The sequence below is a fragment of the Sceloporus occidentalis genome, unplaced genomic scaffold (assembly GCF_023333645.1).
Source record: "Sceloporus occidentalis isolate IW3139 unplaced genomic scaffold, rSceOcc1.0.p SCAF_1, whole genome shotgun sequence".
Taxonomy (NCBI): domain Eukaryota; kingdom Metazoa; phylum Chordata; class Lepidosauria; order Squamata; family Phrynosomatidae; genus Sceloporus; species Sceloporus occidentalis.
The window spans coordinates 60,746,445-60,772,292 of record NW_028316981.1 but is presented as its reverse complement, the minus strand read 5'-3'; the positions used below and the strand labels follow the sequence as shown (position 1 = coordinate 60,772,292).

At 39.3% G+C, this 25,848-nt stretch overlaps 1 protein-coding gene across 2 annotated transcripts in view; it reads left to right on the top strand.

The window, feature by feature from the left end:
• CACNA1D (calcium voltage-gated channel subunit alpha1 D) overlaps window positions 1–25,848 on the top strand; it is a 387,489-nt gene that overhangs the window by 315,035 nt on the left and 46,606 nt on the right. For both annotated transcript variants that reach the window (XM_089522716.1, XM_089522725.1), the window contains exons 35-42: window positions 2,262–2,327; window positions 5,565–5,656; window positions 8,078–8,237; window positions 8,583–8,710; window positions 8,812–8,908; window positions 11,095–11,197; window positions 12,530–12,631; window positions 17,492–17,622. In XM_089522716.1, coding sequence (XP_089378842.1) covers window positions 2,262–2,327; window positions 5,565–5,656; window positions 8,078–8,237; window positions 8,583–8,710; window positions 8,812–8,908; window positions 11,095–11,197; window positions 12,530–12,631; window positions 17,492–17,622 — 879 coding nt within the window. The remainder of the gene's footprint in view (window positions 1–2,261; window positions 2,328–5,564; window positions 5,657–8,077; window positions 8,238–8,582; window positions 8,711–8,811; window positions 8,909–11,094; window positions 11,198–12,529; window positions 12,632–17,491; window positions 17,623–25,848) is intronic.

Genomic DNA, 25,848 nt, shown 5'->3' with positions numbered 1-25,848 from the left:
CCTGCTATTTCTTTGAATTCCTTTTTTGTGATTTCCCCCCTTTTCCATTTCTTATACATGTTCCGTTTCAAACTTAGCTCAGTTGAAAGTTCCTTAGTCATTGATCCAAAACTCACAAGCAAACTTTATGATGCTTCTAGGTGTTTACACTTGCAACAAGAGAGTAGTTATCATTTTGTTGAGGTAATTTAAACAAAGTTAACAAAAACTGATCTCTGAAATGTGAAATCCTGATGACTTTATAGGGAAAGAGACAAAGTTTTATTTGTGTGTCTCTCTCTCCCCTCTCCCTCTCTTTTGATAAATGACCACAATACAAACAAAGATGTTAATCTGTAAGACAACTCACTTAGGAAAAAGGTTTCCATTAATGCCAGTGGGAGCAATGTATTCTCATCATGTATGAGTGTTCTAGTTATGGAATGGAGGAGAGGATTTTTTACTTCTGATGGCACTGGCAAGGAAAGAGATAAGCCTCCCCTGCCTGCATTCCTCCCAAATATTCCCCCCCCCTTTGTACCCTGGTAATTAATACAAGTGAAATGGGACACATAGTTACATGTTGTGCACCGACTACAGATGTTCAGTTTTGCCCTCAGACTGTCTCTACTTAGAGCTGACTGATGATGTACAAGAAAAATTTAATCTGATGGAATGCATCATGTCCTGTTGCAGCTTCAGCTATCTAACATCACATGATAACAGGGCAGTGGGAAATCTGGAGACATGAAGTGTGATTGCAATCTGCTAGTAATGACATGAACATGGCCCTAAGGGCCCACACTCCACTGATGTGATCTCTAGCAGCTTTTACACAATGGCCCCATAGGCTTTTAACTTACTTAGAAACAGGAAGTGGTTGAAACTCTTCTCTTCAAGGTACACAATTAAAACTAGGTCATGAATTCTCATTCTCTGAAATGTAAAACACTGATAGTGGTTTGGGTGGTAATTTAAACAGAGCTGAAATGTATAAGGGAGCATGACTCAGTGGTAGCGTAGTTAGAGGCAAAAGAGAACTGAGACCTTCCACTTTTAATAGTTGTGCAGAAGAATAAATTTCAACTCATATAGCTTACATGAAATTCTCTCTTCTGCACAACTCTTACAAGATGCAAGACCTCTGGCATTTTTTGTGTCCAACTACCCTCATAACAGAACATTTGAAATAAGAAATTCAGAATTTTCACTACAGTGCTCTTTGGTTCAATAGATCAGTCTCTCTGATTATTAACAAATAGGATACAAGTCAATCTACTATCAATTTGCTGAGTAAGGAAAATAATGAGTTAGTAAACCGATTACATTCTGCATGCGTTAATTTGAATCCCACCCTTGCTAGCCCTTTTAAGATAGAAGAGTTGTAACCCCATGGTACAACACATGGACTTGAATTCTGTTGGTAGTCCCAAGTAGAGTAGGCTCATTGTATTACTACAGTGGACACTTGGTATCCACTGGGGCTTGGTTCCAGGACCCCCTGTGGATACTAGAATCCATGGATGCCCAAGTCTCATTAAATACAATGGCATAGTAAAATATTGTCCCTTATATAAAATAACAAAATCACAGTTTGCTTTTTGGAATATACAGTGGTCCCTTGGTTTATGTGGGGATCCGTTCCGCCCCTCCGCCCCCCCCCCCCCATGTAAGCCAAAAAACACGTAAGCTTGAGTCCCATTCGATTGAATGGGGCTCGTGCTCGCGGCGCAGGAGGGTGTGTGTGCCACAGGCACACACGCCATTCACTCTCCTGTTGTGCAGCTTTCGTGTAATCAGGAAGCCACGTATGGGGCGCCCGCCTATAGCGCGGGTGCACTGTATGAATACTTTCAAGCCATGAATCCACAGGTAAAAAATCAGTGTATATGAAGAACCCACTGTATGATTTCATCACATGTTGACCCACCATTCAACAATTCCTGTAGTAAGCCTACTGTGCTTGGGACTGCTAATAGGATCCAGGCTTCCATGGCCCGTTTCTGGTGCATAAGGTGGCAAGCTTATGTATAGCAACATTGGGGACAATCTCCATCTGAGACACTGGGCAGCTACCAGCAAACAGAGTAGATAGTGCTTGGCTAAAGGGCAAATGGCTTGATTTGGTCTAACCAGCTTCATATCTCCAGAATGTTGGAATGTCCATATAGCTTTCAGTACTCAAGCTATAGTACAGTGGATATGTGGAAATAAACAATTTGAAAACTGCAAGCTAAATGTAAAAGTTACCATTATTTTTTTAAAAAATATTTCTATTTCAGGCTCTACCATATGTTGCTCTTTTGATAGCAATGTTGTTTTTCATCTATGCGGTTATTGGAATGCAGGTAATTAATAACATTATTCCTTTTAAAAGAAAGAGATTGTCAATGATAATTTTGTAATGAATTGTAAATGCCTATCTAAGCATGCTATTCATAGTTTAACTATTACGTAAGATGTAAAAGTCTTTTTTTATCATGACACTTTGGTGGGATGGGAGAAAAACAACTGATTCATCACTCACATGCTGTCTAAATCTGCCCTGCCATCATTATTTGAAAATGTTATGAAGACCTTTTGGATAGATGAATAGAGACCATAATTCTATGGCTTTTCCATGGAAAGTATGGAATTATAGTTGGCCTTCTGTATCCACAGATTCTTTATCCACAGATTCAAGCATCCATGGCTTGAAAATATTAGAAAAATATATAATTTCCAAATATGAAATCTTAATTGTGCTATTTACCATATATACAATGGGCCTTTGGTATCCACTGGGGTTTGATTCCAGGACCCCCATGGACACCAAAATCCGTGGACGCTTAAGTCCCATTAAACATAATGGCAGAGTAAAATGGTGTCCCTTATGTGAAAGGGCAAATTGCCTATGGGAATTTGTATATTTTTAAAGTATTTTCAAGCCATGAATGCTTGGATCCATGGATAAAAAATTTGTGGATAAGGAGGACTGACTGTACTTGTCTATAAGATGACCTCATGTATAAGTCAAGGGTAGTGTTATTTTTTTGGGGGGGGGGATATGGATTTTTATATGACTCATGGATAAGTAGAGGGTAAAACCTAAGGGCATGTAACAAAGTACAGTATGTAAAGATTGTCTTACTTTGCTGTCTATCCAGCCACCCTCGGTTGTAGGCAATTTGGCCCACTTATCTTCTCACAGAAGGTGGGGAGGAGGAAGATACAAGCAGATAGCTGCAAACAATTATGAGTGGGCAGGTTGGCAGCCAGGCTGGGAAGAGGCTTGGGGTGGGGAGGATAAACACTCACCCTTCCTCCTCCTTCCCAGTCCAGCTGTCCCCTCGGAAGGCAGCCAGGCTGGGAAGAGGCTGGAGAGGCATGCCTGTTACCATATTGATCCATGTATAAGTCAATCCAGGTTTTTTGAGTCAATTTTTGGTATACATTTTTGACCTATACATGAGTATATATGATATATAATGAACACCAATCTACTATGCCATTGTATCAATGGGATTTGAGCATCCACTGATTAGCTCTATGCAGCCAGTGTGGGGTCCAAGAACCAAACCCCAATGGATACCAAGGGCCCACTGTATTAAATTCCTATCCTGTCTAATTTAGTGGAATGTATAATTGAAGGTACACTTATGGAACATACAGAACATATAGAATGTATAATTAAAGCTACTGTTATTAAACATATAGAATGTATAGTTTTGCAGAAGGAAAAAAAAAGCAAGGCTTCTGGAAAGTGGAATCGTGCCTGACCAAATTTTTCAAGTTCTTTTGAGCGTGTAACAGGCATGTGGATAGTACAATTTGTACAAATTCTGTCACCAAAGGCTTGTGAGTGAATTTGTACAAATTCTGTCACCAAACACTTGTGAGTGAATTTCAGAATCATGAAATTTGAAGACAGGAGCCAGAAGATAGCCATGAAGCTTCACAGTGGAGCAAAATAAGCTATTCATTGGATGTCTAATGGGACATGCATTGTTTCACTGAGTCACAAATGACATTGAGCGGTGGTGAGCAGAAGAGCAAACCTCTTTGTAGATGAAACAAAATTAATCAGTATGGCAAAAATTCAAATATATGGTAAAGAATTCTGAAAAGATGTTTACAAATTGGATAAATAGACAACTAAATGGCAAATGGCATCTCATCTAAGTAAGTGTGAAGTGATGCTCATTTCACATACACACCAATGAAATTTCAAGTGGCCGTAACTAGCCAGCATGTGGCAGCAATGAACAGAACAAAATCCATGGTAGGGATTATTAGTAAAATGAAAGTATCAGTGCTTTCATATAAATATATGATATAGCAACACTCGAGATTTTAGACTTTCAATTTTGGAAAGAAAAAGGAGAAAAGAAACTGAGAGGGGGGATAACCCATTGGGGGCCTTGGGAGTTGCATGTACCCATAGGTTGCATTTTGCCTGTCTCTCTTTTAGAAGGTTGCTGCCCCAGGTATCCTCTGATTGGGGTTGGAGGGGTTGCCACAGTCTAAGCTCTAGGTCAGTCTGAGCCTCAGACTCTGATGTAAAGGCCTGGATAAGCTTTTGTCCCATACCCCTCCTTCCCTCCCTTACAAACATTAGAATTCAGAGTCATCCCCCAAAACTGATAAGCAGTAGATTCTGAATGGAAAAAAGAAAATACTGCTTAATTGGACACATAGATTTGGGCATGTATGTTGTTACATAAGATAAATGGTTTATACCAACCTGTCCTCCATCCCCAGACCCTTATTCATAGCCCACACTATTCCCACAAGAGCAGATTTAAGTAGACTGGGCAAATGATGATTCTGAGGTAAGGGGAGAAACAAAACCCCTGTTCTGCTAACATTATTTATTATTTTGGTTCCACCCTTTTCTTGATTCAAAACGTTTTACAACAAATTTACAGCGCTTTATAAATAAAGGTTAATAATAATAATAATAAATTTTAAAATATATCATTAAAATCCCACAAGTTACAAAAGTTAGAATAAAATTGAACAAGAAAAAAATTAAAACAAGATTAAAATATATATCATTAAACATGCACATACACATACCCAGCACAACAGTGAACAAGATCCAACAAATTATTTTTGTTGGACAGACCTTATATAGTCAGTCCTCAAATGCTGTCTAAACAGAAAACTCTTTACTTGTCTGCAAAAAGAAAGGACAGAGAGTATCAGTCTAACTTCTCTGTGAAGAGCCTGAACATGAAATCTGTTCTCTTCATGGAATGAAAATGGAGGTCCAGGCAACAGTAATTTATGGGATTCACTGCCATGTGATTGATAACCAGTGGCCTAAAGGAGACAAATTTATGGATGATAGATCTATCAACATTATTAGCCATGAATCCTAAATGTTCATTGTGCCACTGAATCAAGTAAATAATGTGACTTTGGCCTTCATGAAGCATTGCCAGAAGGCTTCCCAGAAACATATGGGGAGCCATCACTAAACAACAGACATTGGACAAGTTGCTGGTAGGACTTACTTAGCAAGACCTTACTTCTGTTCTCATTAAAACTGTTGGGAGAATCAAACAAAAACAATGCTGTATAAATATTTTTCCCTTTTACAGGTGTTTGGCAAAGTAGCACTGAAAGATGGTTCTCAAATTAACAGGAACAACAACTTTCAGACTTTCCCTCAAGCGGTGCTTCTTCTTTTCCGGTAGATTTTATATGTTATTTTGTTGATGCTTTCTAAATGGCAGTGCAAAGGTTCTAATATTTTTGGTAATGTTTAAATACAGCTTAATGTGACATTGTTCCTTCTTGTGTGGAGTTAATTCTTATTTTCAGAGATCAGCAACATGAGTTTCTAATAAGTGCGCTTGAAGTGATACCTCTGGTCTTCCTGAAAACTCCAGCTGAGTCACTGAGGCTCACAAAATGAAGAAAGAGGATCCATAACTTCCTCCCTTAGACATAACTGTAAATACTTTCAGATTAGCACTATGGCCTAAAGCCAGTGCAGAGTTAGCTTTGTTTAAGACTGCTGGTATTAGCTGGTTTAAATAAAGACCATCTCTGCTCTGAACTTGGGGATGGGTCTTTGTCTTGACAACAGAAAGCCTTTCCCTGTATGGTGTCCCTGCTTTCCCTATCAGGCTGCCTGCTCCTACTTTAACTTGTCATCCCTTCTAGTGAGTTAGCTTTCCAGTCTGTGTGCCTCCAATAACATTGCAGATGTTTTTTAAACATACTGACCTAATTTGCATTTCTTGAACTAATATGGGTGTGGGGACTCATTTATCCTTTAGGTATAATAAACATAATAATGTGTACACGTGTTTTCATCTATCTTGCTATTAAAATATATTGAACCCAAAATGAGCCTCTTTCTAAGATAGTGAGTGGGAAGCCTCTTCTATACAGAAAGACTAAACTAGAAAATTGGGCAGAAATTAATAAATTCAATTTAATAGAGACAAATGCTCAGGTTTAGGGTGGGGGGGGGGGTACATGGCTCAGCAGTACTACATGCAAAAAGGACTTTGGGATTATTGTTGATCATAAGTCCAACATGAGCCAGCAGTGTGATGCTGCAGCAAAGAAGGCCAATGCTGTTTTAGCCTGCATTAATAGAAGCATAGTTTCAAAGTCAAGGGAAGCAAGAATCCCACTATATTCTGTAATGGTCAAGCCTCATCTTCTATTCTGTATTCATTTCTGGGCTCCTCATTTTCAGAAGGATATAGACTGATTGGAGCAGGTTCAGAGAAAGGCAACAAGGATTATTAGAGGTATGGAGAACAAAATGGATGAGGAAAGGTTGAAAGATGTTTATTGCACTCTTTAAATACCTCAAGGGCCATCACAGAGAGGATACTCTGTGCTGCCCTGGAATGTAGGACCAGGTCTAATAGTTTTAAGTAACAGGAGGGTAGATTTCAACTGAACATTAGAAGGAACTTCTTGACAGTAAGAGTTGTTCAGCAGTGGAACCTAGAGAGGTAGTAGGGTCTCCTTCTATGTATATCTTTAAAAAGACACTGGGCAGCTAATCTCTAGGAATGCTTTAGCTGGAGATCTTGCACTGAGCAAGGGGCTGGACTCAATTGCCTATGAGGCCCCTTCTAACTGTGGAGTTTATAACACTAGCAAGATCCCACTGGAAAATGGGATTTAAACAAGATTTAAATAAGAAAAAACCCGGAAATGCCAGAAGTTTATCACACGACATCGCTGTTAATGTGAAATAACACGAAGTTAAACTGAAGTTAAACCGGAGAAAAATGGCAACTTTTTACTTTCAGGAAATTCTGAAAGTAAAAAGGTGGCATTTTCTCTGCTTTAATATAGGTTTAACCTCATGTCATTTCACTTTAGCAGCAATTCGGTGTGGTAAACTTCCCGAATTTGTGGGTTCTGTTTAAATTCGAATGTAATTTAAATCCAGTTTAAATCCCGTTTCCCAGGAAACTCCTATGATTCTATACACATATATACCATGTAGTTCCTTGCAGCTGTATGTTTGCTGCCAAAGGCCATTGTGCAAGTGTATTGTCAACACAGTAGCAGGCGCAAATAGAAGGAGAAGGGTGGGCTGGGTTTCCCTATCCATCTTCTTCTTTCCTCCTGTATTATTTACAAACAATGTAACAGTACATTAGGCTCTGATCACATTGTGTGACCACATATCCACTGTCCCTTCTCCCCTGCGGTAACTAACATGTGTTTATAGGAAGGGAATCATGTGGCCCACTGGCTGCATAGAGCTCTTCAGTAGATCCCTTGTTGCCCACAAACTCCCCATATTAATTTTATGATCAAAAATGCTTTTTTTGGCCTCCAAAACCTTCACAGGCACAGTTCGTGTGCCTACACACCCACCCCAAAACAGCAGAACAACAACAACAACTCTGAAAGTACTATATGTCACCACCAGAATATCACTTTGTGTTCTCAAAATGACAGCCATAGCAGCATGTCGGGGCCTTTATGGGGATCGGGAATTCTGAAAATGACCTTTCAAAAGTGTCTCCCTCCAAAGTACTCAAATAGTGAGTTGTGGTACTTTGTAGTAATAATGTTGTACCTGAAATAGCAGAATCATGCTCATTCCTCTTTGCTTTGTTCCCTGTTAAAGGTGTGCAACAGGAGAGGCTTGGCAAGAGATCATGTTGGCTTGTATGCCTGGGAAGCGATGTGACCCGGACTCTGATTTTAACCCAGGAGAAGAATACACATGTGGAAGCAATTTTGCTATTATTTATTTCATCAGTTTCTATATGTTGTGTGCTTTTTTGGTGAGTCCAGAGTCTAAATTAAATACTAAGCTTGGCAAATGAAAAATTATAAGCAGGAAAAGAACAATTTTGTGAGTCTATAAATTCATGTTACATTCAGTTAAATAACCCTTTATCCTGTTGTCAAAATTGCATGCATTTTAATATCAGTAAATACTTGGGCTCTGTTCAGTCAAAGAAATTAGCAAGTAATTGTGATTTTATAAGCAATAAATTGAGAAAATCATATAGGGCTTAATATAGCGCACCAGTCTTCTGATTTATTGACCCACCACATCTCCAATCATTTGAATTTTTAATATTAATTTAAATGTTATTTAATAATTTATTCAATTATTTTTTTAGATTATCAACCTCTTTGTGGCTGTCATCATGGACAATTTTGATTATCTAACACGCGATTGGTCTATTCTTGGTCCACACCATCTAGATGAATTTAAAAGAATATGGTCAGAATATGATCCTGAAGCAAAGTAAGTTAGATATACTATTGTGATACTGGATGTGCCTTCCTAAAGAACCTGAGAATTAAAAAAACAAACATCCAATTTCATTCACACTGCATCTTTTGTAGGGGAAGAATAAAGCACCTTGATGTTGTTACCTTGTTGCGACGCATACAGCCTCCTCTTGGTTTTGGTAAATTGTGCCCTCACAGAGTTGCCTGCAAGGTAGGACATTCTGACTTTATGTAGATATTTCTTTACGTATTTGAAATTCAGTATAGATTGCCTTTATGGGTGAATGTCGAACAAGGTGGTATACATGATAAAGGGGAGAAATAATACAAAATAAATATATAAATAAATGCAAATCTCATTAATCATAGCCAGTGGTGGGATGCTGAGAGTTGCAGTCTGACATCATCTGTAAACTCCCACCCCTGCACTGCTTGAACAAGCCTTGTGTTTCCCCCCACCTCACACACACACACACACACACACACACCCCAGTTCAGTTATTCACAGTGGACACTTGCTTTACGCGGGGAATCCGTTCCAAACTGTGCATGCTCAAGCCCCATTTATAGGTTGATAATCTAAATGTGGCTTTCCGTCTGTGTGACCTCAAGTCTGCGTATGGGAAGCCTGTGTATGGCGCAGGCTGAATGTACTTTCTTTGGGGAGGAAGCCATAGTTTGCAATCTATGGTTTGCTTTTGGAGAACAAAGGCAAGTCATAATGTGCCAATTCAGATGTAGTAGCTAAATTTGTTTTAGGAGATTATCACACCAGCCCCTTTTGTGCTGCAGTCCTTCAAACCAAAATCAAATGGCAATATAGCGGTTTTAGAGCAGGTAACACCATCATTCTTCCATTTGCCTGACCAGGGCTCCAGCATCATTCTCCCTTCCCATCCTATCCCTGAACCCCTCCCTCCCTCCCTTATGCTTTAGCCAGCATGCTTTTAGGTTTAAAACAAACAAACAAACAAACTGTTTTTCAACAATTATGGAGCTATGCAGCCCTGATCTAAGCCTTTTAAAACATTTTTTTTTAAAATATCAAGGCTTTGGAGCCCCAAAATTATACAAAAAGGGGGGGCTAAAATGAGGAGGAGGGAAAGGGGGGAGGAGGGGACAGTGACACCATATGACTGTCAATCATGCAGATGCCCTGGGAATGGCTTTTTGCACCTGGGGCATTGCACAATTGGTAACCCATTTACAAGTTTCTGCCGTGAATGAAAAGGAATGGGTCAGGGAAGGGGCAGCTATGGGAGGGAAGTGACATTGTGTGATTAGCATTGCTGATTCTATCCCAATGAAATTGTAGTTTAAAAACCGGGTGTGATAATCTCCTTAGTCTGTATGCAAGGTTTCACTTCCATAGAGGAAAGATCCATTTGATGGAGGTTTTCAATCCAGCAGAATATTTCCACTGATGGAATGGAGAAGGAGGCAATTTTTACTAATTTTTGTCCTCCCACTGCAGCCCTACATGTATGGTGGGAAAGCTACTGGTGAAGAAGAGATGGGGGAAGGGTGGGTGGGGAAGTGGGGAGTTAACTGGCAAATATTTCCTTTCCCCTTTCTCCTGGTGGGAGTATTCTGAACAGAGCTCCATTAAGGAAAGGAAAGGAAATGTGACCCAGCCTTGTGCTAAATAAGAAATTCAGAGTATATGAAATGAGGAGGGAGTATATAATTCCAAAGCACATTCACATAACGCCAAGCCACGATTTAGCACTGAATCTAAACCATCCCCCTCTTTTTTTAAAGGAAGATTTCCAAGATTAGCTGGTGCTAATTGGGACAAAGCTCACAAGGAAAGGGTGGGCATCCAGACTTGCTATCCCACAGTGCCATTTTTATCATTCTTCAGTCCCATATACTACTTCTGGGGGCACACTGGTGAATCCAGCAAAAACTGCACACTGATTTCTTACTGATTTTATGGGAGAGCTAAATATGAACATAAGCTGAATAAGTTAAAAGCCATCAGGCTTAAATGTGCTCAGTTTTGCCTGTGCTTTCTTCAACATTTGCCCTAGTGAATCATTCATTCATTCATATGTGGGGTGGGGAATGGGAGAGAGAGAGTGAGAATGTACAGAGCTCCCACCATCTATTCTAGGTTTCTGTGGTGATCATAAATCACATAGTGACACAACAGATTTTGAACTTATATCAGGCAGAAGTTCTCAGTTCTGTGTACAGGCATAGCTGGTAGCTAGAGGGCTGATAAATCATTTGCCTGGTATGGCCAGTTCATTGTGATTTCTTGCATTTTGTCTTATGTTTTAAGATTTTCCTGCATTTTATCTTATTTTCTTCAAATGTATAATTTCCTCCCTAATGCCTGACAAACATAAACTGAGATTTCTTTGTATGTGCTTATTTCTTAAACATCTGCAGCGGTTGGTAGCCATGAACATGCCCCTAAACAGTGATGGAACAGTTATGTTTAATGCTACTTTATTTGCTTTAGTAAGAACAGCCCTGAAGATTAAAACAGAAGGTAAGAGAATAAGATGCATATTTTCCAAGTACTATCTGTTTTTGCTTGTCAGATATTATTACTCGGTATTATGGAGTTGATGCACCTCATGGCCACCCCTGTGGACTTTCCAAGTGTAAAAGGTTGCACACACAGTTCTTTTTTAATATTCCCAACTGAGTTACTAGAGCCAAATCCCAGGCTTCTGGGGAAATCTTTTCCTGTACTGTCAAACACATTATAAGGCAAAATCTCTTGTACTGTCAAATCTGGTATACAGAGTTGTCTTGTTGACTCTCCTCTGATGGAGAAGAGACAAAATTTGCCCAAAGCAATGCAGTACTGCTGACTGCAATCTTGTACTATCCAATTTGGCTGAGAACTAGTCTCTGCTTTTTCTGTTTTGTGCAAATGTAAACTTTCTTTGCAGGAGTCAACTGTCTGGGATTCTTGACAGTGCTTTTTCAGTAATTAAGAAACAAACTGCAACTAAAGCTGTATCTGAAGCCAGGTCATCTTCTCACATGTAACTGTAATTATGATACAATAATTCCATGTGTATGAAACTCCTTTGTGGTTATGACCACTGTTCCAGTGAACATGCCTCATTGGGGATTCCACCTTAGAGACTCCCAAACACAATGCAGAACTAATGTATGTCAACTCCTTTTTCCATTGTATCCAGACAAAGCTCATATTTGGTCCTTTAACTAAAACTCCATGAGGAGTATATGCTGAGGTAGATTTACATATCTAAATAAGAACAGAGGTCTAGAAGCTTTTTTCTCAAATGTTTACAGTAGTTTCATTTATCCAGTATAGGTCTCCTCAGCCTTCTAACAGTGTCTCTGAATATTTGGAAATGCTGTTATGGGTATGATTCATATATAATAGACAGATATATCATATTTATAGGGTTCTGCAGATAGAAGAATCTGTGTTAGCACTACACAGAGTGAGAAAACTATCTTAGGCAGCAGATGTTGAAGTAGGTTGTGGTGAAATGTTAAAGGAACGATCTGTTGTCCTGAAGCATCTAATGTAGTTTGCTTCAGGTGAAATAGCCAACAGTGAAATAACATTAAGCTTCCAGTGTGATCTGCTTTAATACTAGGAATAGTGGGAGTGGTTTCATGAACCTTTATGGAACCACATTGAGCTATTTTGACTCAGCCCTAGTCAATGTGACAACATGAAATGGAATTGCACTTTTAATGCCTATTCCTTCAGTATCCAGAAAACATAACCTTATCAATTTTGTCCTATCTCCTCTCTCCCCCCCCAAAAAAAAATCTCTCTCTCTCTCTCTCTCTCTCTCTCTCTCTCTCTCTCTCTCTTTTCTTTTCTCCATAGGAAATCTAGAGCAAGCAAATGAAGAACTCAGGGCAGTTATAAAGAAAATCTGGAAGAAAACTAGCATGAAGCTCCTGGATCAAGTTGTTCCCCCTGCTGGCGGTTAGTGAGATAATAATATCTGTTTTCTATATTTTAATACTTACATATTGGTAAGGTTTCAAAAATACTGTGACACTCAAAGTAGAATGCTAATGCTAGTCAAGTGACAAAGTACATGGAGATATTTTTAGATATTCATTTTGCATTATGGGTTGCTTGAAAGGAAAGAGCACAGTATTCTGTTAAGAAAAATGTTTAATTTTAAGAAGATGTAATTCTGAGAAATTCAAAATATCATGGTTCTAAATTACCAGTTTATGTATAAACTTTCAGTTACCAGGTTTTACAATAATGCTTTGCTAAACCGAAAAGGCTTGGGTTTAACTTTTAAAAATTAATTTGCTTGAACTAACTAACTAGGAGAGTTATAACTGAGTAAGATATGACATAGTTAATATTTTAATAACATTTATGTACAAATGTATTAAACACACACATACATATTTGTCTTTAATATAAAACAGTGATAATCTGTTGATTGTAAGTGATGTTCTGACTTGCTTTTCATGTTTTAAAAGTGCAGGATCTGCTTCATAGCACCTAATCCATCTCAGTCCCATCCCAGACATCCAAACAATCAATCCATTTCAGTTCGTTATACAATATCTTTTATAGCTCACTGTACTTTTATAGTGTTATCACAGCTTTCAAGACGGCTCAGAGTGCTCAGGTTTGGAAGTAAGACTGTCAAGATCTCATTCCTGATGGTGGTGGTGACTGATCTCTCTCTAAAGGTGACATTCTTGGTCTGTAGGCAAGACAGCACGCATGCTGGCTGCCCTACTCTTCTCTTCAGCATGATTCAAGAAGAAGCATTGGCTTGGTTGCTGGAGGGAGCCATTTGCAGTTAAACAGCTCTGATTGGGGATGGGATGATGCCCAAAAAATCTAAGAAAACCCAGCTATCAAGAGAGAATGGATACTGCACATTTAAAACAAAATCTCTGTGTTCTACTCTGCTGTTTTCTAGCCTTCTACCTAAGTGCTTGCATGGCCTAGATGATTTGCTTTTGTTATTGTTGTAACTATGTGCTTGAGCTTTTTCTGCAGCCTCTATTCCTTTCAACTATCAGTCTTTTCAGAATATTCTGAAGCAATTCTGTTTTAGGGTGGTGGCATGGAATTAGTGTTGCCTCTGGCCAAGTTGATTCCCCTTCTTTTTATTGAAATACAGACGCATGCTTCAGAATAGCAAGCCATGCCTGCCCAAATTAAGCACATGGAGAGGCCTTACTGAGTATACATTTAGACATAATTGTAATACACTTCCTCTTCAGAGTGCAATTTAAAGTTCAGATTCATTTCATTGCTGCTTACAGGGTGAATATTGATTTTCAGCTGTGCTAATGTTTTTAATGGGCATAACCTTTGACAATGACATGCAGTGTCATTGTTTAGATCAAAGTAAAAGGATATGCTATTAAAATGCAGAAAACAGAACACTGCCAAATTGTATTAACACAATGTAAAAAGCATTTCATAACTGTAGCCAAATTCTTGCAGAGCAGAGACTACTGTGAAAAAGAAATAGACAAGAACCATTCATTTTTAAATTTTGTGGGTTTGGCAATGCTGAAAGGCATACCTGCTGATTCTTACATAAGACATGACAGCTTCAATTTAAGCAGCATCATAACTAAGGAAAACAATATAGACTGGACTATTTAATTTTTAATGGAACCAAAGAGTCCAGATTTAGAATGAAAAGCATTATATACATATAAATCCTTGAAGTGGCCAAACTGCAAATTTATGTAGGTCAGCTTATTTCATTCATTCAATTAGGTGTATCACACTTCTTAAACAGGTGTATCATACTTCTTAAAATGGAATGTCATGGCTCAGGAAAAAAAACAATTGTTGTTCCTCACTGATAAGCATACGTAATTGAGAAAAGAAAACAGATACTAACATACTAAATCAATACTATCTTTAAAATTTATTTTCTTCATATACTAATAATAGGAAAAAGATGTCAGATTAAAATGTCAAGTTGTTTTTTTTAAAAAAAACTGCAATTTAACATAAATTAATGCTGCTAATATAAAAGAAAAAGAGTACAAAAAGGCCACTGAAGTCCATGTTCCTTTTTTAACTCTGAAATTGCCTCTAAAATTCCCATCCTTAATCCTTCAGAGCACACCTAAGCTCACCTGATACTCTTTATCTTCCAGAATCTATTTTGCAGAAATTCATTCCTTTGAATTTCCCTTTCATGTTGATTTCACTTCTGTGTAATGTATGATCACCTCTGCTTGGCTGCTGTCCTTCATGTATTCAGCTATGTCTGTTGTGCCTAATGTAAGAAGTTAAAAATGGTTCAGACAGATTTTGTATCCATGTTTGTCTCTGAAATATCTCGTATGTCCTTTTGGCACACAAAGAAATTTAACTACAACCAGGAAGGCACAAGCCAAAGTAGCAGATCTGCAGATGTGATTTGTATGTCTATCCACTTTTACACATGCCACTGCTGTACAGAAAGTAATTGTACAGTATGAGGGGCTAATGTAAGACATACTGTAAGTATGTCCATCACTATAATAGAAAGTATTTAGCCTCATTTTGTTTGTTGTTTGTTTGTTCTCCAAAAACCATATCTTAGATATTATTTCCTTTTTACTGCTGGTCATGTATTTCATAGGAAATAATAATAAGGATGGGAAGGACCTTTTGAGGAGGAGTTTGGTGATGGGCATAGCACAACAATTGTCATAACAGAAAATGTACCATTAATCTAAAATGGAATTAATGCATATCTCCTCTAAGTCTGCAAATGTCAGACTTCATGCACCAGCCAACAAATGTCAAGAAAGCCTTGTGCGGATATGCTCAAACTATGGTGCACAACTATTGTATTTTTTTATCTATTATGTGAATATAAGTAGACTGGACTGGTTCACATAGGCAGCTGCCCCCATCTAGGAACACATTATGATTTCAGGAGTTCCTATGTGTACAGGGATTTTTCAACAGACCTATGCATGTACCCCTGTTCCGTGTATGATTTCTTTGTGACATTGAAAATCTGAAGAATTCAGTTTACACAGGGCTTTATTTTGCATAGTGGAGCATACACAGAATTTTCAACTGAATTCTTGTGTTAAGCAGATAAGTATACAAAGAAGTAATTAATTCTATTATAGCCTTTTAAAAAAGAAATTTGCTAAGAGAACCATATCCAAGACAAATTCTTCATACTATATCTGAAAAATGCCTCTGCCAAGATGTAGCTGAATTTTTATGGTGCTAATACCCAAACCAAACAAACTGGCCTTTTCTTGTTTGGACTTTTGAATCTTGAGGTATGGGACCCCCTAAGCTCTCATTTGTAACTGATGGAGGTTTATGGACCTGAGTACTTTTGAGAAGGCATGTATCATATAGTGAGAGCAGGCTCAATGATGCTATTTAACAATGGCTTGGAACAGACTGGGCTCCCATCCAAGCTATTTTAAATCATAGTTTGTTTTATAAATTATATAATATCTAAGCGGTGATCTCTCTCCCTCTCCCAATCCTCCTGAAATCAGTACAAGAAAGAGACAGTGTTTGGTTATATTAATAGAAGGGATTTCAAAAAGATACCTACATGAAGTATCAGTTAGGATAAATAAGATTCAAGAGTTAACAGTCTCCCATAGTGAGACTGATATTTTTATAATCTAATTCTCTCATATAAATGTAAAAATTAGCCCATGCAAGGGAATATATTGAACAATTTCCCTCTTTATATTAGTTGCTGGGATGGAGGAGTGTGAGACAGAGTGCTGTTGTCCTCCTGTTCTGCTGATGGACTTCCTTTAGGGAAGTTTTTGGCCACTGTGTAGGAACAGAATGCTAGACAAAATAGGCCTTTGGCCACATCCAGCAAGGTTATTCTCATATTTTTCCTATGTAGCAGTATTTAGTTTTGAAATGAACAGTTAACAATGATGACTGGTACTAATGATCAAACTAGGGGCCTTCCTTGCCAACATTTTATTGTGTATCCATGCTGCCACATTCCCAGAATTTTATGGCAGGTTTCAGACAGCATCACCATATAAGGCTTTCTGTATTTCCCTCTCCATTTCCCTCTTTTGAACAAAACTTTAAAAGAGCAAGTAAAAATGGAATAGTTGTTCATTGTCTGTTGACTAAAACTAGTAGGATTCTTTCATCAGAAGTATACCTAGAGTTGCATTCTATTTTTACAGTTACTTGAAACTAGTTACTGGCAATGGAGGGTATTCAGTCTTGTCCCACAGTATTGTCAAATCTCCTTAAAGAACCCATCAAGCAGGACCTTCAACTGAATGGAGAGTTATCAGTGAACCATTTGCCCTTAAAACCTGATTTGACACATTATTTAATATACACATATTAATATCCTGTTGGGTATTCAAGGAAGCAAAGAAAATTATATCCTAGTTTGATAGGCCAGATAAAAATAATAGTAATTTGATACATTTGAATCTGTCTAGCTTGAAAGAGACCAGATCCAACAATCCACACAACCCCTCTCATTAACTCTGCTCTTTTAACACACTGGTTGAAAGTGATCTGTTGCCATTTCTGATCCACTTAAATACTGGCATTCTGAATTACATTCTTCCCTTTCTGAATTTTAATAAAACAATCTGTTTACTTTCTTAAGCAGAATCTTGCCCGTCTACTCCTAAAATTTAGCTTAGCCTAGCCTAGCCTAGCCTGCCTGCTAAAATTGCTTTATGCTAGATTTTACACTGCATTATTATAAGGAAACCCTTGTGCTCATAGCACGCAACATTTTGTTTTCCTGAATTAGAATAAAAATATTTACTGGCTATTAATGAAATGTGCTGACTTGGGAGAGATCTGTCTGGTCTGTTCATTTAGATGATGAGGTAACCGTGGGGAAGTTCTATGCCACCTTCCTGATACAGGACTACTTTAGGAAATTCAAGAAACGGAAAGAACAAGGACTGGTGGGGAAATATCCTGCAAAGAACACAACAATTGCACTACAGGTGACTTTGTTTTCTACCCTTCTACTAACCATGTTGCAAGTTTATTGATAACAACAGGTAAATGGCTGTGGGTGAAATAAGCAGTGCCACGAGGACTGTGTTTTATTGAGACATTTTGGGGTCTTCCATCATTAAAAGGAATAACCATATGTTTCTGTATTTTACAAGGTAAGTGAAAAATGCCTTTCTTGTAAATGAAAATGCTAATGGTAGCAAGATCTCTATAAAGTTTGCTTGTAAAAATGGTAAGTTATGTTGTATAAAAATCTATGGATAGGAAAACTCCTGTTTGAAGAGCCCCACAACACAACCCTGAGAGTCCAAATGAAATGTCACTTTGGTCTGATTATCTAATTTCACGATAGTGTCTTCTCTGTATAAGCTCTTTCTTTCACTACATACCTAAAGATCTCAGAAGAAGAGTAAGAGATATAATGCTGTAGTAGTGACTGGGAAGAAAGAAAACACTGCATACAGTGAATGTGTTTCAGATCACTTCCACCCCATTTCAGAATGTCCATCTCCACCTCCAGATGCTTCCAGACAGCAATGGCAACTGTAGAGCAAAAATCTGTGGTGGAAAACACTATTCATTCAACCCCTAATAGCATTTTTATGAGAACACCACTGCCTGTATAGCATGCTTAGATGATTGCCCAGGACTAGAAGTATAATGTGACTGAGCAGGGTTCTTCCTCTGTGTGTCTGTGTCTGTGTATCAGTGTCTGCATGCATGTGCTAGAGGCATACCACTATCTCTAAAAGTAGTTAGCATGTGAATAAAGGTGTTTATTGAGGTCTAATTCTGAGTGAAGATGAATAAGCAAGGAGGGCTTTATCTGGATCATCTCTCTAGATAAAGATATGCCTCTAATTGAGATCCTGTTTGTAAAGATGCTGTGTTCTGTGTTTAGCAACAGAAGAGGAGAGAGAACACACACTCTAACTGTTCCACCATTCTAGAAATCCCCTTAGCACCACCATTAGAGATCTATATAACTCCAAGTAACTTTAGTACATAGTTTTAGGATATTTTTTTTTTACAAAAGTCAGATAAACATTCTGTAATTCCTCAAACAGGCTGTAATTATGGCACTCCATCATTATTGTTCCTTTGCATCAAAAGGTGAGAGCAAAAGTATATTGGTAGGTCCCTATTGAATAAGCTCCAAATCAGGGCAGAGGAAAATGACATCATAACAGAACAACAGGCTGGATTTTGGCATGGTAGGAATTCGATTCATAAAAGCCTGATACAACCAGGAGGAGGTTTATATGTGGTCATTGTGGATTGTGCATCAGCATTTTATTCAATGGACAGACAGAACCTTTGGGGGAAATTGATACACACTAACATAACAGGATATGCCTATTTGTTTTTTGTTGTTGTTGCAGCAACTCTATTTCCACACTGATTTAATAGTGCAGGTTTGTCTAACAGATACTTTCTAGCAAAGTCAACAACAGAAGAGGTAATATGCAATTTTGCTTATTGTTCTCTTTTCTGTTTAATTTTTATATGAAAAATCTCTGATATAAATTCTCCAGATTGTTTCCTTGGAAACAGAAAGATCTAAATGTTGTATGCTGATGATTAGGCCCTTTTATCAATCACCCAGATGCGATTGAGGAGACTTTAGGTAGGGTTTGCAGTTGGGAGAATATGGTTATTAATTATTCCAAACAAATGTGATCACCTTCTTGAAGATGAAGCACTTTCATAAATGGCAATTAGATGGTAATTTGATTGATCAATGCCCCAGTTTTAAAATTTCTGGGAATGTATTGGAAACCAGAAATTTCATTTAGAACATTAAAACATCTTTGCCTGGAGCACATCAAAGGTAATACTAACCTTTGAAAAGATCAATGAAGGTTCCTTGGTAGGCCCAATCTAAAAATCTTGATAGCCGAAGCATTGCCTCAACTGCTCTATGGAGTAGGGGATATGGGAACAGAGTCAGACTGCAGCAGTTGATACTGTACAGAATATGTTTTTGAAGGAACTGCTGGCACATACCCCAGGGGTACATTCCTTGTTATAAGGCTCAAAGTTGAGCTTCATCCTATTATGGCAAGAACCCATGAAGCATCTATACTTTATAGAAAAAGATTGATGAGCCTGGAGGACAGCAATTTAGCAAAACTATGTTTCACTGAGCAACATGCTCAGGTTGGATGGACCCATTATTGGTCTTCATTGTCCCAATCTTATTTTGAAAATGCTCAGAATTTAATTTGTAAGAACAATTTTTTTAGCGATATTATCTTTGAGGCTCCTTTTTATGAAGATGTGCTTGCTGACCAATAGCAAATGTACAGCTTTCTAAAAAGCAAATATTTTCAATATTCCTAAATATTCCTAAGATGTAAGCTTTGCTGCCCTTAGAAAAGCCTTTACTCTCCTCCACTTTGAAACAATGCCATTCACTCAGCTAGAGGGAAGGTATAAAGAGATCCTCTATACAGAGCAGCTATGTGTTTGTGTTTGTAGCTATGGGGAGTGTTTGGGGAGATAGAAGATGTAGTTCAGTATTTATTACACAGTCCATTATATAGTGACTCCAGGAAACATTTTTGGGAGAACTCTTGAGGTGGGGGTGGGGTTGGGTTGGATGTTGCCTGATATTATTTGTGACCTGTGGGCAAATCCTTCTAAATCTGTTGCATTCAAAGTTGCCACCTTCACAGTAGCAGCCCATAAGATCTGCTGCAAATTCATAAGAGACATCAGTGGTGGATTATAAAGGAGATCAGTGGATTATAAAGTTCAATCTCTTTCCTTGCTTGAATGGAAATAGAGCCACCTGAGTAATCAGGAATATTGATAAACCAGGGCCCTTGACAACAGAGCTACTTCTACTTAAACTCAAGCAAATGCAAGTAGAACTACCCAACTACCTTCACCTTTCTGCTCAATGCAGGAAGACGAAGAACAGTAAGGATAGCTTGAGAGCTAGTGTGGTATAGTGGCTTGAGCACTGGACTAGGACTCAGGAAACCAGAGTCACACACTCTCAGACCCAGAAATCCCCATGATAGGTTCATCTTAGGGTTGCCATTAGTCAGAAACAGCTTGAAGGCACACAACAACAAAAACAACAAGGATAAAATCGGAGTATGTAGGATCAATGGGGGTAAACCAGCACATATTTGCCCTAAGTACCCTACTTAGCTTGATAGTTCCAGTTCAAGCATAATACACATACAAGGGTATTTTCTGTTACTAGAGCTTATTTTCCAGATTTCATCTATCCTTTCTGTGATGTGTCCAGCTCACACCTTTCAATTAGTGCAGCAGTGTATTTCAGAACCTTTCCTTTCTTACGTCAAGGACTTTACTGGCTTCTTTCTGAAATCCTTTGCTAATCACTTTTGTTGCAAGTCTGTCCACTGGACTCCTTTTTCTAGCTAAAAGTAACTCTGTTAGTGATCAGGAAATACAACCTGAGTTAGTTGGAAAGGAGCTATCCAAAATTATGGACCTTTCGGAGGAATAGCCCTTCAGAAGCCCTTGTAAAACCTGGGTTAAAACCTAGAGTTGATTCATTGCCACTTCTGACATAGCACCCACCAGGCATCCACCATTGATATAGCTGCCAGTGTGCCAGCAGAACAATTTGTTTTACCATCAGTGCCAGAAGCACAGTTTGTTTTATCATTGCTGCCAGCTAAAAAGTTTGTTGTATCATATTTATGATAAATCCTGGGACCTTTTTTTGTTTAATTGAAAGTTCAGCTAAGAGAGTTTGGGTATCACTGCAATGGGGCAAACAAGTTTGCATCTCTTCCCTGCTGTACCTGGCTGAGTCATGCTTTGGTACAACTGAACATTTATTGATTCTGCTGGCCCAGTTATTTTGATAAATATATGCCTTTAGCAATGTTCCTTCACCTCAACGTTATCTATTCCATCCCACCCCCACTTCTACAGCTGCTTGCCAAACTGTGAAGCCTGACTAATATTTATTCCCATTTATAAACAGTAATGGCTTGGGTAGGAGATAGAGTTCTCAGATTTTATTATACAATGTAGCATATTTTAAACATGCAGACTCTGTTGGATGTTACACTGTTTTTTGTTACTGTAATAAAATGTACTTAACCAGTCCCCACAGTAATTATAATTGCTACAGTGCATGGAAGAGGATTTCCATTGCCAATAGCACTCAAATAAATCTTGTAGCAAGGGAATAGCATTTGGTTCCAAGTATTTTAAACAACCCACAGGACTAAATTAGCTCTGATGGAATTAATTCCTATGACTGCAATTTAGTTATGATTTTGTGGAAGAGAAAGTAGCAATCTGGCTCTAAAGGCAATTAAGAAAAATTATAGAGCTATACTCCCTTTGTGCCTGGGATATTTGAACATGTACATCTGCCAAAACCCAATTTTGGCTTCATGGAGGCCTTTATTACCTTACAATTTGAAATCTTTGGTTATGGGAAGCTGCTACTTACACAAATTACACTGAGAGGTTATAGTGAATCCTTTACCAGTCTAGTTGTTTTAGCCTTTTGCTTATACCAGCTTCACTAAGCATGGCCAGTTGTAAAAGATTGTGAGTCGTAATCTAAAACATCTGTGGGGCCAATTGTCCCCCAATCCACTACACTTCACAGTTTAAGCAGAATCAAATAAGTGTATAGTTTTTTTTACAAATTTCCAAACTGGAATTAAAATATACTTCCTCATATGAATTAGTAAAAGCAGGAAATATTAAACATGGAACAGATTGTACTAAAGGATGGCGTGTGTTAGGGTGGGAATGGGGGGGTTGGACTGGTTGAAAAAGGACTCCAACTATAATACCACCATAGTTTCCAGGAATCCATGGTTGTTCAGATCCAGGAAATGTCTAGTTTGTGTTTGTGAATACTCAATTTGTGACTGTATTTTACTTGTTGCCATCAGAATTATGGCACTGATTCCTCTCTCTTTCACAAATGCATGCATACAAATAGGTAGGTACAGAAATCAATTTATCATAGTATGCATACTTGATGGGGACTTTTTAAAAAAAATTATTTAATTTCTATGCCACCTTTCTCCCAGAAGGGACCCAAGGTGACTCACAAACAAAAATACATTAAAAACTTGTTACAATTAAACAATTAAAACTTCACATTAAAGCAATATAAAATTACGAACATTAAAACCACAATAAAAACATGATAGCCACCCCATATAACAAATGCCTCATATAAAAAGTCGTCCCATGATCATTAAAATCCTGTCTAAATAAAGCTGCTTTTGCTTACTGGTGGAAGGCAAGCAGGGAGGGGGCCAGCCTTGCTTGCTGTGGAAGGGCATACCATGAAGGAACAGACCAGGGCATGTGGGCGGGGGGAGGGGTTGCCATAGTCCACAAAAATACTCTTACCTTGACTAGGAACCCCATCCGGAAAACTGACTTCATCGAGTGTATCTACCTGACCCTGAAGGCTAGGGACAGACTTGGGATCCTGTTGGTCTACCGTCCACCCCGTGGGCTAACAGACTCCCTAGCCGAGCTGACACAGCTGGTCTCGGAACTGGTGCTGGAGTCTCCCAGACTTCTTGTCCTGGGGGACCTCAACATCCCTTTCGAGGCCGGCTCACAAGATCTGACTGGTACAGCTCAGGAGTTCATGGCTTCCATGATGGCCATGGGCCTGTCCCAATTAGTCTCGGGTCCGACGCATTGCGCAGGTAATACGCTTGATGTTGTCTTTAGTACGGATTGGGATAATCCGTGGGCAGAGGTTTGTAATACCTCTGTTCTGTCATGGATGGACCATTTCCTAGTCGAGGTGCAAGGCAATTACCCAAGTCCTCCCCAGGGGTGGAGGACCTATTAGAATGGTCCACCCTCAAAGGCTTCCAAGAAGCCCTAGAGGGGTTTATGGATGGATTTGACGGCAATTCTGTTGATGCCTTGACCGATATCTGGGATAATGATTTTTCCAGGGCTATACACAGTGTCGCTCCTAAGCATCCTTACCGGCCCGCTTCCAATAAAAAAGCCTGGTCTACCGAAGATCTTCGGGAAATGAAACGGGCCATGCAGTGACTAGAGCGCAGCTGGCGGAGGCACCAGCACTTATCCGACAAGACACTCCATCAGGCTCTTTTGAAATCTTATGGAGGGGCAATAAGTGCAGCAAAGAATTCGTTCTATGCTGCACGTATTGCGTCTGCAGAGTCATGTCCAGCAGAGCTGTTCAGAGTGGTGAGGGAGCTGACTCAGCTTCCTCCCACTCTGAACCCTATTTTAGAACCAAGTAAGGCCTGCTGTGACGATTTTAACAACTTTTTCGCAGATAAAATATCTCAGATAAGGGCTGATCTTGACACCGGCATTACAACAGAAACAATAGGAGAGGCATCCAGAGCATCCAGAGCATCACTTTGAGTTTGTACATACCGATGAAGTGGACAAGCTTCTTGGAAGTGTTAAGAGGACGACGTGCTCTCTCGATCCCTGTCCTTCTTGGTTGACCGCCCAGGGTGGTGATGCAGTAACATCATTATTACAACTCATAATTAATGCATCCTTCAGGGAGGGTAAATTTCCATCGAATTTGAAATTAGCAATAGTTAAACCTTTGCTCAAGAAACCCTCCCTGGACCCCCTGGTGAGAAATAATTATAGACTGGTCTCCTTGTTGCCATTCTTAGGTAAGGTGATCGAGAGAGCAGTCGCCTTCCAACTCCAAGCAGTCTTGGATGAAACCGATTGTCTAGACCCATTTCAAACTGGCTTCAGAGCAGGATACGGAGTTGAGTCTGCCATGGTCGCCTTAGTCAATGATCTCCGTCTGGGCATCAACAGGGGAAGTGTGAGCTTATTGGTGCTTTTGGACATCTCAGCGGCTTTAGATACCATTGACCACGGTATCCTTCTGGAACAGCTGAGGGAGTTGGGCATTGGGGGCACTGTGCTCCAGTGGTTCCGTTCCTACCTCTCAGTCCGATTCCAGATGGTGCAGTTGGGGGACACTTGCTCCTCTAAGAGGGAACTAACATCTGGGGTCCCTCAGCGAGCTATTTTGTCCCCCACTTTGTTTAACATTTACATGAAACCGCTGGGAGAGATCATCCGGAGACATGGGGATGTACGCTGATGACACCCAAATATGTTTCTCTGTGTCTCCGACTGATGCAGTGTCTAAGGATGGCATCTCTCCTCTGAATGCCTGTCTGGAGTCGGTAATGGGCTGGATGAGGGAAAACAAACTCAGTCTGAATCCAGAGAAAACAGAAGTACTGGTGATAGGTTCCCCAGGCCCAGTGAAAGAAATTTTCCCACCTGTCCTGAATGGGGTCACACTTCCCCTGAAGGACGAAGGTCGCAGTCTAGGAGTACTTCTGGACTCATCTCTGCAGTTGACATCTCAAGTAGATACGACGGTCAGAAGTGCTTGCTTTCAACTTCGGTTGATACGCCAGCTGCGACCCTACCTGGGCCAAAGGGACCTTGAAACTGTGGTACATGCTCTGGTAACCTCTCACTTAGATTTCTGTAATGCGCTGTACATGGGGCTACCCTTGTACCAAGCCCGGAAGCTTCAGTTAGTACAAAACATGGCAGCCAGATTGGTCACCGGTGCATCCAGGTTTGACCATATAACACATATTTTGAAAGATCTCCACTGGCTGCCCATTCACTTCCAAGCGCAATACAAGGTGTTGGTTATCACCTATAAAGCCCTACATGGCTTGGGCCTGAGTTACTTGAGGGACCACATCTCCCCATATAAACCGCCCCATACACTTAGAACATCCGGGAAGAACCTGTTGGAAATACCATCTTCCAGATATGTCTCCACATCCCAGAGGGCTTTTTCTGTAGTAGCCCCGCGGATCTGGAATAGTCTTCCCGAGGAGCTCCGTCTTATGACCCACCCACCCCCCAGAATCATTTAAAAAGAGACTTAAAACCTTTCTCTTTTGCCAAGCCTTTCCCTCTGTAGAATGAATAGTATTTTCGATGCGATTGATTCCCTGCCTTACCCTGCTGTATATTGTCCATAGAGTTTGTAGAATTTTATATTGGAGTTTATTTATCCTGTTTTTATGAGATTGTGTAATGGTTTTTAATTAGTCTGTAACCCCGCTTCGATCCTATGGGAGAGGCGGGGAAACACAAATAAAATTTATTATTATTATTATTATTATTATTATTATTATTCCACAGGGCCGGAGCAGCCACTGAGAAAGCTCTCTCTTGAGTCCTCACCA